This window comes from Bacillus rossius, chromosome 10 (assembly GCF_032445375.1).
Source record: "Bacillus rossius redtenbacheri isolate Brsri chromosome 10, Brsri_v3, whole genome shotgun sequence".
In the NCBI taxonomy this organism is placed as follows: Eukaryota; Metazoa; Arthropoda; class Insecta; order Phasmatodea; family Bacillidae; genus Bacillus; species Bacillus rossius.
The window spans coordinates 33,062,145-33,080,535 of NC_086337.1; the positions used below are offsets into that span (position 1 = coordinate 33,062,145).

Here is an 18,391-nt window from a genome sequence, read left to right on the forward strand (position 1 = left end):
CATTGTTGTCCGCACCAAACTTTTGGGCGGTCTTGGATTTGATAAGAAGTGACGCATACCCGGCTGCCAGTCAGCTACTGAATCTTAAGGCATAAGTAAAGAAGGGAGTAATTTGGATGATTAACTTCAATTTTGAAGTAGCTGCAGTTAAATTCGTGTAATTATGAAACATGAACGAGGTAATCGCGAGCCGGTAAATCGGGCCTCACTCAAGCAGGGATGGGATGGTAGGTCGCCTTCGCTGTCGATAGTCAGCGATCCTTCATAGCAAAACCTTAGCACCTACGCAGCTGCGAGTTATCTAGTTGGTTATTTTGTTTTTTTCTTCGTCATAACTACTAATTAAGGGCTTTTCCCATTAACATATTCAGATAGCTGTCTTGCATTTGTTGTTGGACCGAAAACTACTCTCCATACAATTACCAAACATAATTTTCGAGTTGTTAAAGGACACGAAAGTGATCAAAACTTACGAACTCTTGCGCGTCGTTTTATCGTTATAGATAATACTATTGTAATATATGTTAACGAAAATTTGAGTTGAAATATAATATACAAACAGCACTATCACGTTAAATTTACAGGAGAAGCCCTCGATAGTTTATATATATATATATATATATATATATATATATATATGTGTGTGTGTGTGTGTGTGTGTGTGTGTGTGTGTGTGTGTCACCGAATGTTCAAGTACTCGCCAGTGATGTGTGTAACATCTAACCTCGGTAACGAGCAAATTCGTGTGCTCTCATGTTGCAAATACACTTACGATTTGAAAATCGAAATTGAACGTGGTCAGTATGCGCAAATTGTGTTTTCTACTACATTTCTTGACGCGAATCACGCGTAGTTTCCACACCCGCCGCTAGAATTCACTGCCGGAGCAGATACGTACGTCGACCATCGAATCATTGAATTATGAATAGCGAAATGTTAAACTTTATGATGAAACAGCTTCGATAAAAGCGAAAAAGACTTTAAAGAAATGCTAAACACCGCCTTTGGACCTGATTTACGACAAGGAATTTTATTAAAATACTGCTCTTTTTTTTTAATTCACTGAACAGTTCATACTATAAAGTTTCCAATTGTATTTGTGAACTTTGGTTCGCGTCCATCCGCCACAGACTGCAGGACCGTGGTTACACATTTTCGTTACGTTCAAAAAAATGGCTCCTACCAAATGCCCGTACACCGAGAGCTAAGATGGCGTGTGAGACCCCACCGTAACACGACAGACAGACAGCCAACTCGATGCCCCTCACCCGCGTGTCTAATTGGGTGGGTTCTCTCGCCGGGAAGACCGGCAACGCCGCCTCCAAGGAAGGTCGGCCCTGGAGATTGCGAATCTTACTGGAACTCTGCGCCGCGCGGCCTTCTAACCTCGTTCCTGGGACGAGCAGGCGCGCGCTCCTTCGGCGAGCGGCGGAAACTCCTTCCACTGGCCTGGTGCAGCACCCGGCTACTCGGCGATTGCCGAAACTGAGACCTCGTTTTTGACGTGACAACTTCTAATAAATCGATGAACGCCGGCTGCACGCACGAAAAAGTGTCCCGTTACGCACATTGTCCCGTTACGCTCATTGTACGCTTGCGCCGCATCTATCTCTCTTCCACTCGATTGGAACAACCATCGATTTGACTTTTCCGAGGTACATTAAACTTGAAACACTCCCATTCGTTTCCTACTTTTCCTATCATAGTCCTATCCTTAACAGAATAACACAGATTGGAAGAAGTTAAATAGCAAACATGTATAAAAGTTCTAGTTAAAATAATCTCTTCGTTAAAGTAATAAAATATATTTGAATTAATGAGTGCAAATAAAAGTAAATTCGTCAATTAAATTGTAGATTTCATTTCACTCCTTCTTTGTATCCATTCAAAATAGTGATAATTCTATAAAAATGATTCAATTTTATTCATAAAAGTATGTAATCATTTCATCAATGTTTCGTTATGACGTTGTCACGTTAAACTATCGTCCGTAAACCGACTTTACAGACAACCAATTTTTTCAAGCAGTTTTGGGTCCGTCCGCTAGATGGTGGCTTTCATAATACATTGCTAACATAGCTACATTGATTGTGAGAAGTAATGCATAAGCTATTATCAGGCAAAAAACAAATGAAAATTAAATTCAATTTTATTTTCGTAGCTACATATTTTGTGGTTTGGCAAACTAGAAATGTTTGCATCTCCTACTCATTTATACGTAACATGACTTTTTTATTTAAAAAAACAATTAAGTGTTTTTCGCATAGTTGAGGTCACTTTTAACAAGTAATTAGTCGTCAAGTAGATAAATTAACGTTAATAACATAAAACATTGTACAAGAACCTTTATCCCGAGTTTTTTTTTTCCTGGTAGTTATGGACCCACCCAACAGATAGCGTCACATGTCGCGCGAAAAATGGTTTCAGTTTCCACTGTAAGAGTCGCACTTCTATACCTCCCTCCTTGTTCTGTGGTCCCGCGTGCCGCCACGCAGCTTTGTCGGGCGGCTGTTGGTAGACCTGTAAGTCATCTGTCGGTTAAACGACTTTCGCAAGTTACTCGATGCTATTCACTCTTTCCTACCTACCCTTCAAATTATACAGGAGCTTAAGGGCTGTACGGTGAGCCAGTGGTTATTGAATTGAAAGGAGTACGGTCCATGAAGACTTTACCTGAACACTTTTTGGAATACATTTGTGAAAATCTTCACTGCCCGTTACTTCAGATATACAATAACACTTAGCCAGGTTCATGGCTTTTAAAACGCACATTAAGTACTTAAACGACTTAATGCCTCATTGAACCTTCTACCTTAAAAATAGCTTAAATAAGTTTATATTGATGTACACACGATACGATTTGGTGTAAAAGAAACATGTTTATATTCGTGACACTTTGACAGTGCCTTGTGATCAGTGATGCAGACAAACAAAGCTTCCAAAATCTCGAATTAAATTTGAACCAATTCCGAATTGTACTGATTCAAAGGACTAACAAAATCATGACTTATAATATTTATCTTATTGTCAGTTTAAGTGTATTTAGGTGCCGTGAATTGCAACAACCTGCTTCAGGTATGCTAACGCTTATGTCAATTTTTCTCATTAAAATGAAGTGACGTTTGATTGCAAGGGTCAGGTTCAATCGTCGTGTTTAATTTTTTTATACTTTTCACTATTGCATATTTTAATTTAGAAATTTTTCGAAAATAAGAGCAAGGAATAAGTTTTGTGTTTTTCCCAGCTATGAATACAAAAAAAAAATAGCTAGTAACAATGAAGCTGTTCGAGAGGCCAGTGTTATTTTCAGCATTTTCCTGGCCTTTTACGAACAGCAGATAAGTAAATTACATATGGTGTCAAAATTGGTTACAGAACACAAAATGAAATCCTTAAAGCGGCCCCGCCTAGTTATGGATGTGTTTGTGTTGGTGAGGCGAGATGATAAGTGCGACGTTCGCTGGTGCTTCTAGCGAGCTATCGCCTCTAAGCGGAAGACTCTGAACTGGCGTGCGTGGGGCAGATGTGAGATTTGAGCCGTAACCATAAACATTATGTGGCGGAGAGATGAAGATAAAATATGTAACTCTAGTCCTTTTGAGTGCTTTTAAGAACCTTTACCGGGCGTTTCATACCCAAATATAATTCATAGAACAACACCAGCTTTGATCTATACTAATATTATAAAGCTGAAGAGTTTGTTTGGTTGTTTGTTTGAACGCGCTAATCTCAGGAACCACTGGTCCGATTTGAAAAATTCTTTCAGTGTTGGATAGTACATTTATCGAGGAAGGCTATAGTCTATATTATATTATCAATAACATTAGGGATCCTTACTAAAAGTCCAATTTAGAATCAAATGCGTTGGAGGGGGTTAGATACAACACGCAGTACACGTACGAAGTGTGTGTTGACAATGCCGCAGGCGCTAGAAGTTTATTTCCTATTTCCTATTAACATTGTTGCCACGCACTAGATGCCTTATCATTCTTAATTTTCCCATACAAGTAAAAAACACCCGTGTGATATTAACAATGAAGCAATCAGTACCCTCATATAGAATACATAGAGATAGTGTGAGGTATTTATGTAGATATAAAGCGATAAATACAGATAGAGAGATACATAGATATATAGGACTATAGATGTAGATAGAGATAAATATATATTTAGAGACATGGATAGATTATTTGTATATGTGTAACTACTTCAAACATATTACAAAACAAAACTGAATGAGGCATTGCAATGCATGCCGATCATAAGCTAGATAATGGAATCTTTTCAATATTAGTAATCCCTTATTTTTCAGTTTTTTTTCTATATTGCTTTATAGAGTCTAGATTACATACAGACCAGGTGAATAACTATAAACTGGCAGAACAACGTCTGTCGGGATCTGAAAGTGATATAAATTATTTTGCACGCTTGACATTCAAATTAGGAAGACAATTACTAACTACATCTTATCTCTAAACAGTTCCCCTTCAACCCTGTGTTCAGCCCGGGCAACGCCGGGTACTGCAGCGCGTGTGTGTGTGTTGGTGTGTGTGTGTTGGTGTGTGTGTGTGTGTTGAGAAGTTGTCAAATCTCGTGGGTTTTTCCCCCCTAAAGCTCTGCACACCGTGTGTGTGGCCGGGTAGACGTCCAACTGATGCCACGACCAGTTGCGTGTGAGCGCGGCTCGAGTGTGTGTGGGCGTCCTTGTTCCAGTTGCTGGACATGCTGAAGTTCTACTCGAGGTTCGAGATCAGCGACGAGACGGGCGACCCTCTCACCGACCACGACATGACGCAGATCCACTACTCCCTCATCACGTCCTTGCAGGTGGGTGGAGGCAGTCGGCGCGGCATTTACTCATTTTAAAACTATTTTTGACGTGACGACGTCAAATAAATCGATGAATGCCGGCTACACGCACGAAAAAGGTGTCCCGTTACGCACATTGTCCCGTTACGCACATTGTCCCGTTACGCACATTGTCCCGTTACGCACATTGTCCCGTTACGCCGTGTCCCGTTACGCTCATTGTACGCTTGCGCCGCATCTATCTCTCTTCCACTCGTTTGGAACAACCGTCGATTTGACTTTTTCGATGCACATTAAACTTGAAACACTCCCATTCGTTTCCTACTTTTCCTTATCATCGTCCTATCCTCAACAGAACAACACAGATTGGAAGAAGTTAAATAGCGAACATGTATAAAAGTTTTAGTTAAAATAATCTCTTCGTTAAAGTAATAAACATACTTGAATTAATGAGTGCAAATATAAGTAAATTTATCAATTAAACTGTAGATTTCATTTCACTCCTTCTTTGTATCCATACAAAATAGTGATAATTAAATAAAAATTATTCAATTTTATTCATAAAAGTATGCAATCATTTCATCAATGTTTTGTTATGACGTCACGTTAAACTATCGTCCGTAAACCGACTTTACAGACAACCAATTTTTCCTTTACTCACAGCTTCAACGTATTTTTATAAGTATTATTTCACATCTATTTTTTCCGATGACTAAACAACATAAATTGGAAATAAAAACCTACCCCCCCCCCCCTTTTTTTTTTTTAGATGCAACTCAGAATTTTATCAATTAAGAAACCATTGTCCTATGATGAAAGTACATATTTCCAGTGCTTCTGGCATATATATGTGGGGGTATGTTTGTGTGTGTATGTATGCATGAAATATACTATATTATATATAATACCATCCACATATAAAATTAAAAAATGCAGTGCGTGCATAAAAAGTATTTCATACACATACATACAATATTTTATTGCCCAACACATTAGAACTGCATGCTAATTCACACAGCAAAGGCAAAACACGTTTTAAACACTAACGTTAAGAATTTACATTATTTAAAGTTAGTTTTTTAGCTTTTATCTTTAAACCCAACCTACTAGTCCTATAAATATGCATTTTATTCTCTTTTTTTTTGTTGGTAAATTAATGAATTTGGTAGTGAAAGCAAATTGCTAGGTTTTGAACAGTTTTTTGAACTAAGTAAATTTAAAAATAATACCATAAGCATTCATGTGCATACAGTTATATTAAATTGACACTTTCGGGAATAGTTCTATTTTGGAATCTTAATGAGTGCCATTTTATTTTTGCTTGAAAATTTTTTATTACATATGTGATTGTGTTACAGAAAGCAGCATTTGCAAAGTTTCCTGATCTGAGGAGCTTCTCTCTGGCAAACGTGGCTAGTGTGGACACTCGGGATAATTTACTGAAACATTTCGGACCTTTAAGGTGAGAGCGTAAGAGACACATTTGTGTCAGAAATTGTTTTATATATGTCTTGAGGAATTTATGTAGTTCCAGTTTTATTTGTTTGCATTTTGGTTAGTGGATATAAGGGCATATATAGTACGTAGTTTTATCATTCTGCACCATTAGTCTTCCTGTACTTATACTCTGCAGATAAATGTGAACATAGTTTTTGCATACTGTAATTTTTTCATTTAATGGTATTTGGTTGCTTCCTCTTTAAAGTTTTTTGTATTTTTCATTATTTTACTAATAAAATTTCATCTTTAAATGCAGATGACTCATTAGTACTGAACCCTTTCGTGTATAATTTCACAGAAATATTATGCTCAAGGCCATTCTATATTTATATGAATTTTTTAGTAGAATCATCTGGTTATCATTTATTAATGAACGTTTAGCTTGAACTTAGTTTCATCCCTTTATCCCTTATTATGTTTCCAGTTTTTAAAGTTTATATTTGAACTTAAGTAGATGTATACTTGTAAATTTTAATTTTGGCCATTTTTCCCTAGACAGTGGAATTTGAACTGTTAGCTAACATAACTGTAAGCTAGTATTTTGTGCTTTTCCAGCGAGCAGAAGCTGAGAGCCATAGCCAACTACCTGAACCTGGCACCCCCAGCAGATAAGGAGGACATCGAGGATTGGTTCCGTCTGGACAGAGAGTTCCTTCTGGAGCTGCTGGTAAGAGTCCTTCCAGACAGCTTCACGTGCCCCACTGGGCGGTCTGAGTCGTTGAGCCGAGTCCTTAGTGATTATGTAGTAGGAGAACAAATCAATATTTCAGCCTTCTGTTTTCCTGCTTTAATTTGTTGCGAAGTAACATTTTGGTAAGAAATTTGTTGGGAAAACATACGTTCCAGTGGAAAAGAACTCACTCCAATGTGGCTGTGTTAAGATGAGTGTGCATATTGCATTAATGATAAAGGAGGCTAGGCGACCTGAATATTTTCAAATTAAAAAAAAAAAAAAGCACCAAAGAGATGAATAAATTTATATATATAATACTATTTATCATAATAATTTATTTTGATACTTTAAATACACACAATTTTGTGGTTTTGAAAAATCAACAATTAGTGATATTTAAAAAAAAATATTAAAACTTATTATGATTGTTGACGGTAGACTATACAAAATAAGAATTGTAGTGTTAACCCATTTGCATCTACAAGCATACTAGTACGCAGCTGTTTTTCTGGCCGATAACACCATAGGCGTACTGGTACGCAAAATGGCTAATCTGCCCGAAAAACTTGAAAAAATCCCTTTAGAATGAAAATAACTAAATAACCCCTCAGAGTAGCTAGTATTGTTATAACAAAGGTATATTCTCGTGAAACTTAAACTATTTTTAAAATTTTATTTAAAGAATAAAAATATAATGAAAATAGAAAATAACTTTAATAACAGTAATATATAAAAAAGTTTATGGATTCCATGGTATGTCTAACATTAAAGTGAGTGGATGCAAATGGGTTAACAAAGCCGGGTAGTGTCAGCATGGCAATATTGGGTGCCATTTGCTCGGTACTGCAATCTTAACTGTGAGACTATAGCCCCCCTGAAGCGTATTGAACGCTTGCGAGACTGCGGGAACTAAATCCCCACCTTGACGCTCCTCCCCCCCCTCATCAAGCGGTGGTGACGGCAGGTGTCGCGGCACGAGCGGCGGGCCTCGCAGCTGGAGGCCCTCAACGAGATGCCCCTGTACCCCACGGAGGAGATCATCTGGAATGAGAACATCGTGCCGACGGAGTACTTCTCCGGCGAGGGCTGCCTGGCGCTGCCCAAGCTCAACCTGCAGTTCCTCACCTTGCACGACTACCTGCTGCGCAACTTCAACCTGTTCCGGCTCGAGTCCACCTGTGCGTATACATACACACACTAGCTGCAGTACCCGGCGTTGCCCGGGCTGAACACAGGGTGAAGGGGAACTGTAGTTAGTAATTGTCTTCTTAATCTGAATGTCAAGTGTGCAAAATAATTTATATCACTTTCAGATCCCGACAGACGTTGTCCTGCCAGTTTATAGTTATTTACCTGGTCTGTATGTAATCTAGACTCTATAAAGCAATATTGAAAAAAAAAACTGAAAAATAAGGGATTACCAATATTGAAAAGATTCCATTATCTAGCTAATGCTCGGCTTGCATTGCAATGCCTCATTCAGTTTTGTTTTGTAATATTTTTGAAGTTGTTACACATGTACAAATAATCTATCCATGTCTCTAAATATATATTTATCTCTATCTACATCTATAGTCCTATATATCTATGTATCTCTCTATCTGTATTTATCTCTATATCTACATATATACCTCACACTATCTCTATGTATTCTATATGAGGGTACTGCTTGCTTCGTTGTTAATATCACACGGGTGTTTTTTACTTGTATGGGAAAATTAAGAATGATAAGGCATCTAGTGCGTGGCAAGAATGTTAATAGGCAATAGGAAATAAACTTCTAGCGCCTGCGGCATTGTCAACACACACTTCGTATGTGTACTGCATGTTGTATCTAACCCCCTCCAACGCATTTGATTCTAAATTGGACTTTTAGTAAGGATCCCTCGTGTTATTGATAATATAATATAGCCTATATATAGCCTTCCTCGATAAATGTACTATCCAACACTGAAATAATTTTTCAAATCGGACCAGTGATTCCTGAGATTAGCGCGTTCAAACAAACAAACAAACTCTTCAGCTTTATAATATTAGTATATATTTTCTCCTATTTCCCTACCATAGTTTCTCCAAACTTACTTAAGTGTTATTTTACTGCAGTGCTATAGATAACAGGACATTTTTGAACTACAAATAAAACCAACTAAATATTTAAATTTTACATGTGCGAATATTGTATTAGAAAATTTAATTGGGCCCTCCCCTGACCTCCATTCTGGATCCGCCCTTGTCTCCCGTCGGGGGCCGACAGAGGCGGTCTGCTCAGAAAATCGTTATTAGAGACCCGGATGTTTCACAGATTCTTTTGGTTCGCACGGTAGAATGCAAGCATGTATATGATGTATACATGTAATTATCCATAATTGGATCACAGTAGTCTGAACTCTCCCTATAACTGTGGGCTAGTCGACTTCCAGCTAGCAGTAGAGAGGCTGGATCACATTGAACCACTCCAAAGAAGGGGAGGGTGTACAGTAATAATTCAACCAATAGGAAATCAAATGTGGGTGGAGTATTCATAGGGCTGTGAATTTTAGCCTAGCGTCGAATGAACCGTGGAAGTTCCGGGTCTCTTATCTTTGGTTTGAGTTTTAATATTTTGTAAGTTATTTTTCAAATTTATGTACAGTGAGTTTCAGTGAAAAACTTGTTCTTAAAGATTCCTTGAGCAGACTGTTCCTATTCACCCTGCTGTTTCTACTTTCCCTATTTTACAGTACCATTTTTTACAGTACCATTTTTTACAGTGGCCATTCAGGTATTACTACTTGGATACCGTGTGATGCTGCTTTTGGCCCAGCTGATGGTCTGCCCCATGTTTGTGTAGTGTAGTGTAGTGTAGTGTTTGCACTGTGGGAACAGTTTTAGAGGACAGTATTTTATTGAAGGTAGCTGTTTCAACAGATATTCTTATTTATACTTACTAACCATCATCATGGTCAAGCATCGTTTCCACAATGTTTTACTTGTTGCAATATGGCAATGGGGAGGCAGTAATTGACTTCAACTATGTCACAGCATGACATTCCCTGACAGATAATAACTAGAGACAAGATTTTATGGATTAATTTTTAGGCCAATGTCGTTTCTAAAACAAGAATTTTTGGTTCTATTGTTTTTATTTTTTTTAACTCTGTTTTTTTCATAAAGATATCACAATTTTCAACAAATATGACACTTTTGTTCAATGATGCTTACTTCACCAAAAAGTTCATTTTGATTGATACATGATGCACATATACAATATAATGATTTGTAATAATCATGTATAACTACTGGGAACTATAAAAATAAATCATGAAGTATATTATGTGCATTTGTAAAATGTTTGATTGTCGTGCTGTAAAAATTAGTTGCTATAATAACAGTTCCAATTCCAAAAAAAGCAAAAACTTTTCCTATCTATTTAGTACAGTATACATTTTGGTGCCAATTCCATGCTGAATAATATAGATTCATTGAATTTAATGTATTAAAAGATCCAATTTTTGTAATCTGAGTTGTGTTTTGATTAAATATTCTGATTAATTTGGTTTTATGTGGTGTATTATATTGATGTGCGTTTTGGTGTTATTTCGGCTTTATCACGATTCACCATATAATCATGTCCCTAATAATAACTACATGCATGGAATAGTGATGGATTTTGGCCGTTTATAGTGTTCAGCACACTGGCTAATTTTGGCTTACGATTTACCAACAGAAGTGTCGAATTCAGTCGATGTAAGCCAATGTAAGCAATACCATGTGCGTTTCTTTACAAATATGTATGAATTCATTAGATACACTTTGTTTGTTAAAATATTAAATGCTAATTAGCAATTTATTGCATAACATATGCAAATGCACTTTTAATGAAATGTCAAACCCTTATTGAATTGAAACTCAAACTGGCAAATATACAATGTGCTGTGAGATATTATATTCCCAACAATGTTTCAACTGCATGTTTTTGAAAGGTTGTACTGTTAAATAAATTCAGTGCTTGGGGCATTACAAAGTTTTTGCTGAGCATCTTTCACTTTTAATCTATATCCATCGTTATTCTGTATTTATGTGAATCATCAAAACAAATCATGGCTTACATTTTGAGTGGGAAATTTTTTTTCTTTTTCTTTTCTTTTCAGAAAACCATTAATAATACTTGAAAATGTAAAGTTCTGTCATTGTAAAATGAATATTGTTAAACATATTTTTACTAAAACTATTGACTTGATTTAGCTGTATCTGTTTATGATAACCTGAATCTGTTTATGATAACCTGATTCTCAATAATTTTATATTCCTGGTTTTCAGATGAGATTCGCCAAGATATAGAGGATGCAGTTGGGAGGTTAAGCCCATGGTAATAAATAATCCATAGCATCTGAGTTTTTAACTTTATTGGATATGTTTGTATTGATAGTTAAATTTTTAGTCATAGGCCTACTAGTGCATATTTTCAACACTTTGACTCTACCTAAACTGTTAAAATTTTCAGGGTCCTGTAATTTTATTCTATCATTTCATCACTTGGGTGTTTGTGATTCCAGGAAATCGGAAGACGATAGCATATTCTACGGTGGCTGGGCGCGCATGGCCCAACCCATCATCAACTTCGCCGTTGTGGAGGTAGCAAAACCCAACATAGGTAATTGTGTGCGCGGTGTGGCAGGGGGACTCTGTTTTGTGTCCTGCACAGAGCGACACTGGCTTTGAGTGACTGTCGGGATTTCCGCAGGGGAGAAGCGGCCGTCGCGAGTCAGAGCCGACGTCACGGTGAACCTGAGCGTGCGGCACGAGATCAAGGCGGAGTGGGAGAACCTGCGCAAGCACGACGTGTGCTTCCTCATCACCGTGCGGCCGATGTGCTCTATAGGTGGGTGCTTGCGAGCGTGCTCACTTCTTTTGATTGTTCATTACGATTTAAACTGTATTCACTTTACTGTTAAACAAGGTGGATTTTATTTCCCCTTGAATCTGTCAGTTCTGTGTACTCATCAAGAAGAAACATTTATGTTTATTTATTTTTAAGACTATTGGATGAATTAATTTGGGCTTAACGTCCCATTGACATCTAGGTCATTAGAGTTGATGAGGGGTGAAGTGATGTGAATGGAGCAGTGATGATATGTATTGGTGGAAGAAGTGGGAGTACCCCAAGGAAAAACCCACTGAATCACTGCAACATCCAACATGTTTCTCCACTTTAGGAAAAATACAGGTTTTAACCCGTTGGGAATCGAACCCGGTTCATCTTGGTGGGAAATGTGTGATCTGAGCACTCAGCTATTATGGTTGTGGTTACCATTTTTAGACTAATGGTACATGCTGTAAAATTGCAGTTTTTGTCACATTCATTAATTCATTAGTATCAGAATTGTAATTGAAATTGTAATTGAAATTGAGACACATTTTTGCTGTAAGTTTGAAAACAGGAATCAAGATATATATAATATTAGTAATATTTGTTTAAGTAATATGCTGTTCTGTACTTAAATAAAATGTTACAGTAATTTTTATGTCTGATCCAGTCTAAACCTAATTTTTTGCTTATCTGAATAAGTCAGTCCAATATATTCGAGTTTTATTGTGAAAGCAGTCAAACAATTTTTAAATTACTTGTATGAGTCAATAGAAAAAACATAGAAGATTGTTTACTTGTTTAGTTTCTTAATTATTAGATGTTTTGTGGGCAGCGAAGTTATTGGAAATGCTGTGTTAAAACAAGAGCGTATGATATAAGTGAGTGAGGACTGCGTGTTGCTGGTGTCATGGCTTCACGCCTTGCGCTGCCAACAGGCACCAAATACAACCACCGGGAGCCGTTCGTGCCCCAGGTGGGGCTGACGTACGTGCGTGGCTGCGAGATAGAGGGCATGCTGGATCAGAGCGGGCGGGTGATCGAGGAAGGCCCGGAGCCCAAGCCGCAGCTGCCCGGGGAGAAGAGGACGTTCCGCGTGTGGCTCGACTGCAACCAGTACCGTCTCGACATGGACAACGCCAACCAGGGCAAAGAGGTGCGTCTCGTCGCTACCGACTATCACGTATTTCACTGATTTAGACGTTATGAATTCAAGGAGTGTATCAGTGCTGTTAAGTACTACGCATTGTCCATAATAGTTACCGTATTTACCCCAAAAATACTATGACGCTGAATATAATGCAATGCCAAGATTTTTGATTACCTATGAGTTTATGCAGAAATACTTTGTTGTAAAAAAAACACAATTGAAACACTCAGAAACCAAAAATTATTTAAATTAATAAATTTATACCATATTTACAAACAGATATTGTGGTGCCACTTTCTGTCAGAAGAGTGATTTGCATGGCCTTTTTTGAAACAGCAAGGGGCAATTAGAAGAATAAAATGGTGGCAATGTTAAATGGCTGTAGTTGACTCTTACTTTTAGGTTTAGTAGTTTTGGTAAACACTATCACATTATATTCAGGTAAATACAGTACTTATTTAGCTATACAGTTACAGAACCATGGAGGGTCTTAGTGCTGCCAAGTATCTATATTATTACTATTTTATATTTCTAATTAGGGAAATAGCATTTTTTTTTTTTTTTAAATCTTAAAAATAGAGTAACTTAAAGACACTTCTGAAATATCATGTGTCTATTAATGTTTCATATGATAAAGCTCTCTCATGTACCTCATGAAACAAGACGGTAAACCTTATGCAAATGGTTTGCAAATCTGTATTTTTTTTTTTTTAATTATTTAATGTAGGATTTGTTTGTTACTGTATAGAAGTGAGTATTTAGTAGAATCTAGTATTGGGTGTTAACATCACATTTGTTTTATGCTTGCTTTGTTGTATGCATAGTTGGTAACAGGGCTGCTAGGTGGTGCTCAGATACACCGCGGTATAGCATACCGCTGGAAGATGGGGGTCTAGGGGATGTGCTGCCTGGCGGGAATAAGCGAAGTTAAGGGGCCAACGGGAAGGGGAATTTGGGGAGGGGATTCCGTCAGTGGCCGGATCTGGGTTCTAAGAAGCACAGCGAAAAAAGTGGTGGTGATCTCGAAAAGGGATGCGGACACCTGACGAAACTTGCCGACGGGAGCGGCGTGGTCGAACAGGCAAAATTTTAAATTATAAGGTCCCCTTAGGATACAGACGTTAGAAAAATTTTAATATGAGCCTCATTATACTGATAAAAGATGCCGAGAGAAATGCCTAATTTACAGTACAGTACATGCTAGGTTTGACATAAATATTTGCCTTTTAAGTTAATGAAAACCCATAATTAAGTAATTTTTTTTTGTTCTATAAACAATTTAATGTGGAAATATTATGCAAAAACACAAAATATGAGAAGCAAAATAATTAAGGATATTACTGCCTAAAGAACTTTCACTAAAATTTGTTCTGGATTGTGGCGTGGGACTGTGGAGCAGTTTTGTGCAGGATGTGTACGAAACGTTCAACATTCTGATGAGGCGTAAGCCTAAAGAGAACAACTTCAAGGCAGTGCTGGAAACCATTCGAGAACTCATGAACACAGAGTGCGTTGTTCCTGATTGGTTGCACGACATCATACTGGGCTATGGCGATCCCGGGGCTGCTCACTACTCCAGGTGTGTGTCGAAAATAGAGTGCAGCTTAGTCCTGTAGCATTAACTCATAGTAGCATAGATATTAAACTTTCAAGTGTAAGTGCTATCAACTTGTGGTTGTACACATAGTAGTATATACATAGTATTCATTGTACACATACTAAACAGGTAATTTTTTGCTTTGTTTTTGATAATAATAATTTTACAATCAGTCATAACATAAATTATAAGTGGTAGAATTTATCAATAGTTAATCACCACTGAACTTTGATGTTTATGATAATAGCACAAAATTCATAAAATTTATTGTTTTATGTTTTAAGAGCTAAATGACCAAACAGTATTATTTTTTTGTCAAAAAAAAAGACTTGCTATGCCTTGTCTTGTTTTGATTTCCACATACTTTACACATTTGTGAAATAATGATTAATGATAGATACTGACTAATTTATTAGAATTTCTGTATAGTTTTAGAAGTGTATTTCAGATCACTAAGTTTTAAATATTTCTAAAATATTAAAATACACTGCTGTAGTAGTAGTAGCACTGAATACAGTGTTAAGGTTTATTATGGATTATACAGTTATAATAAAAGTGGTTATAAATAGAATAACATTATACAAAAAGTGTTAAAAGTGCAAAATGGACTAGGTGTTGCCAAATTGGCAGGTTTAAGAGATTAGTTTCTTGACAGTATCTCAAACTTCTAGATTTAATTGTAACTTAAAAGCACAAAGCATTAATAATGTTTTATTTACAATGATTCATTCTTCAGAATGCCAAATGAGATTGAGACCATGGATTTCAATGATACATTCCTTGATATGGACCATCTACGTGCAAGTTTTCCTGAGCATGCCATCAAAGTGAACACCAATGACCCTCGAAAACTGGTACCACCATTCAGGTAAGACAAATTTACAACGGACTGCTAAGTTTTAACATATTTACTACACATAAAAACTAAATTTTGTATTTTTTCATGCCAGTTATATTTTATGATGTACCAGTAAATAAATGTTCATCTATAACTGGGTGATGTTACATAGTATAATAACATCGAAAAGCATGTCTACACCATATAACACCAAAATTCAAGTTAATGCACCACAAAGCACCAAAATGCAATTAAAATTATGAAACTAATCAGCATTTTCAATCAAATATTAACCTTAATGACAAATATGTAATATTGAAATATCAAATTCAAAGAAAGTAATTACATATTTAGCACGAAGTTTGTACCACAATTTATTGGGGAAAAATTACTTTTTTTTTTTACTTGTTGCAACTGTTATTAGTTACTCATTTTTAGATTATGATGTTACTACAAATGCAGAAATACTAATCAGATTTAGTTTATTTTTTCTGAATAATTAGTAGTGGTGTGAAAAAATGGTGTAACCATTTTTACGCGAAAAAACGCGATAATTGGACTTAAAAACGACATAAAACGAAAATCCGTTTTTTAAACAACTTAGTCTGAAAAACAATATACACGTAAATCAGCTATATCGGTGAACATGTTTTGACGTTGTAAAATACTATACATACATACATTCTTTTATTTTTATGAATGCACTAATTTCTTAGCATTTTTAACATTGATAAATGGTTAAATATCACGTTCACTGAGGTAACAACATAAATATTATTCCGTTCTAACGTTCGCTTTGTTTTAGCAGAATCGCCAACATACGAGAACACATTACTCCATGAACGCGACTTAAAACTTTTTAATTTCAAAAAGTTAAATATTAAGTCCATTTCCAACTTATTTCGCACGAGTTAATATACGTTTAGTTTCTTCAAAACGTAACACAATTTCATTGTAATTTTATTTTACCAGCACTTATAGATACTGGTATTTTTATTACAATTTTGGCTTGGTAACGTTGGCTACGCGTAAATACTGGCAGTCCTTTGTCACGTACACACGTTACGTTGCTGCTTCAAAACAATGCCGAAATTAAAGCCTACAGCCGAGTCCCGAGCAAAATAATTTAAATGTGAGGGTTTATATGCTTCTAACAAGATTTTATTTGCAAGTGGTGCAATTGTAAAGTTGACCACGAAAGGCGCGACACTGTTGTAAAACGTCAACAGTAAACACCACGTTAAAGTTAGGTTAGGAAGTGCAGCTGGTGTCAGCAGCAAACGTTTAGCCACGATGGAAGAAGTGACTACTGTTGCCAAAAAAATCAAAGACAGAAAAGTTCATCATTAAAACTACACAGGCAAATATACCACTTGAGAAATTGTTTTTAACAGAGATTAAATGCGTATAGTGGTGAAACTATGTAAATTTATTGACTAGTCATAAAGTTAATAGTCCATTTAAAACAGTTTAAACTGTTTCCGATAGCATTACAGTGTACATGGTTACAAATTTAAAAATACGTATATTTTTATCTTTATTTTCTGCTGCAAATTCCTATAAAAACAAAAAACACCGAAATTGTTGATTTTGGAAACGAAAGTGGCTAAATTATAAAACCATAATTTCACACCCCTAATAATTAGACATGCTTATTACAAAAAAATTGCATCACATAATAGTCAAAAGGACACTGTTTTTGGAGAAATTAGTATCATAAAATGTATAAATGTCATATTTGTTTTGTAATATGCTATCCTATTTTAATAAATATATTCCATAAAAGATAAAAAATAAACTCAAAAATCTCCTGTTTTAAAAACTAAATTGGTCTGAAAATAAAACCATAAAATCTTGTCTTTAAAATCTTGTCTATGATGGTGTAATGTTCATACAATGCATGAGTTCTGTGAGGAAGTTTTCAAGAGCTTGAATTTGAAAATGAAAATCAGGTTTATAAACCTTTTGAATTATAGTTATATGCATTTAGGATTTCAGATGTTTAGTTTTAAATCAGTGTACTATTTTAATTATCTACGTAGGAGTCTACGATATGTAATATTCTTCAAAGAAAAATCAAGTTTTCTTTTGTATTAACAACTTTTGATCCTGCGTTGTAATTTAATATAGAGTAATTTTATTGGACATTTTGAATTAAAATTTTTTTACATGGAATTTTAAAAAATATGCAGTTTTGGGCAAGCATATTATGAAGTGTTAAAATAATTTTGGTTTTACCAAATTTACAGAATCAATTTTAGCTAAGGTTGGATTAAGTAGCACACAATGGATGAGAAGATTTTAGTTTTTTTTTTTAAAAATTAGAACTAGTATATTTTATTTGCTTTAATAAAAACAAATACATCCATGTAAAAAAAATTTAATAGATGATCAGTGTTTCTAGTGTTTTGCCTATAGACATGGTATTTTATTTGATTTTGACCTTTTTTTTTCAGGCTTACTTTTGAAGAAGTTAAAAGTAAAAAGCGAGGTGCAGATAGTCCTGATGGAAAAATTCTACAAAAAGTGATTGTAGTGGAACCACACATCATCCCAAGTAGAGGCCCGTACCTGTTCAATGAACCTAAGAAGTTAGTAATGTAGTTTTTGTTGGTACATTTAAGTTACCTCTTTACATACTTAACACACATATTTGTATAGAGATAAGCAATGCATTTAGACATTACTGTTATTTTCAGTACCAGCTCTTGTGTAGTACATACTTCTTAACTCTTTTCTTTGTTGTTTGCTTTTTTTTAAAAAAAAAATCTCAACTACACTCCTAATAATTTTTTAAATTCTATTTTATTCATTTTTAATCATTCATCATGTCATAATATGTAAGAACAGATAATATTTGTTAAATTTTGTCGCAGGGTTGATTCAGAAGTAACAGTTAGGTACATTATGATGGTTATATGTAGTTGGTATTATTTATAAGTTCTGCTTGTCTTGGAAATTATGTATTATTGTATGAC

General features: G+C 35.7%; 1 protein-coding gene across 1 annotated transcript in view; it reads left to right on the plus strand.

Moving 5' to 3' along the window:
- Positions 1-18,391, plus strand: part of LOC134535932 (RNA helicase aquarius) — a 143,110-nt gene that overhangs the window by 103,981 nt on the left and 20,738 nt on the right. The window contains exons 7-17 of the mRNA XM_063375326.1: positions 4,714-4,827; positions 6,168-6,271; positions 6,865-6,976; positions 7,947-8,160; positions 11,282-11,330; positions 11,518-11,615; positions 11,706-11,843; positions 12,767-12,984; positions 14,388-14,557; positions 15,312-15,443; positions 17,870-18,004. Of these exons, the coding sequence (XP_063231396.1) occupies positions 4,714-4,827; positions 6,168-6,271; positions 6,865-6,976; positions 7,947-8,160; positions 11,282-11,330; positions 11,518-11,615; positions 11,706-11,843; positions 12,767-12,984; positions 14,388-14,557; positions 15,312-15,443; positions 17,870-18,004 (1,484 nt within the window). The remainder of the gene's footprint in view (positions 1-4,713; positions 4,828-6,167; positions 6,272-6,864; positions 6,977-7,946; positions 8,161-11,281; positions 11,331-11,517; positions 11,616-11,705; positions 11,844-12,766; positions 12,985-14,387; positions 14,558-15,311; positions 15,444-17,869; positions 18,005-18,391) is intronic.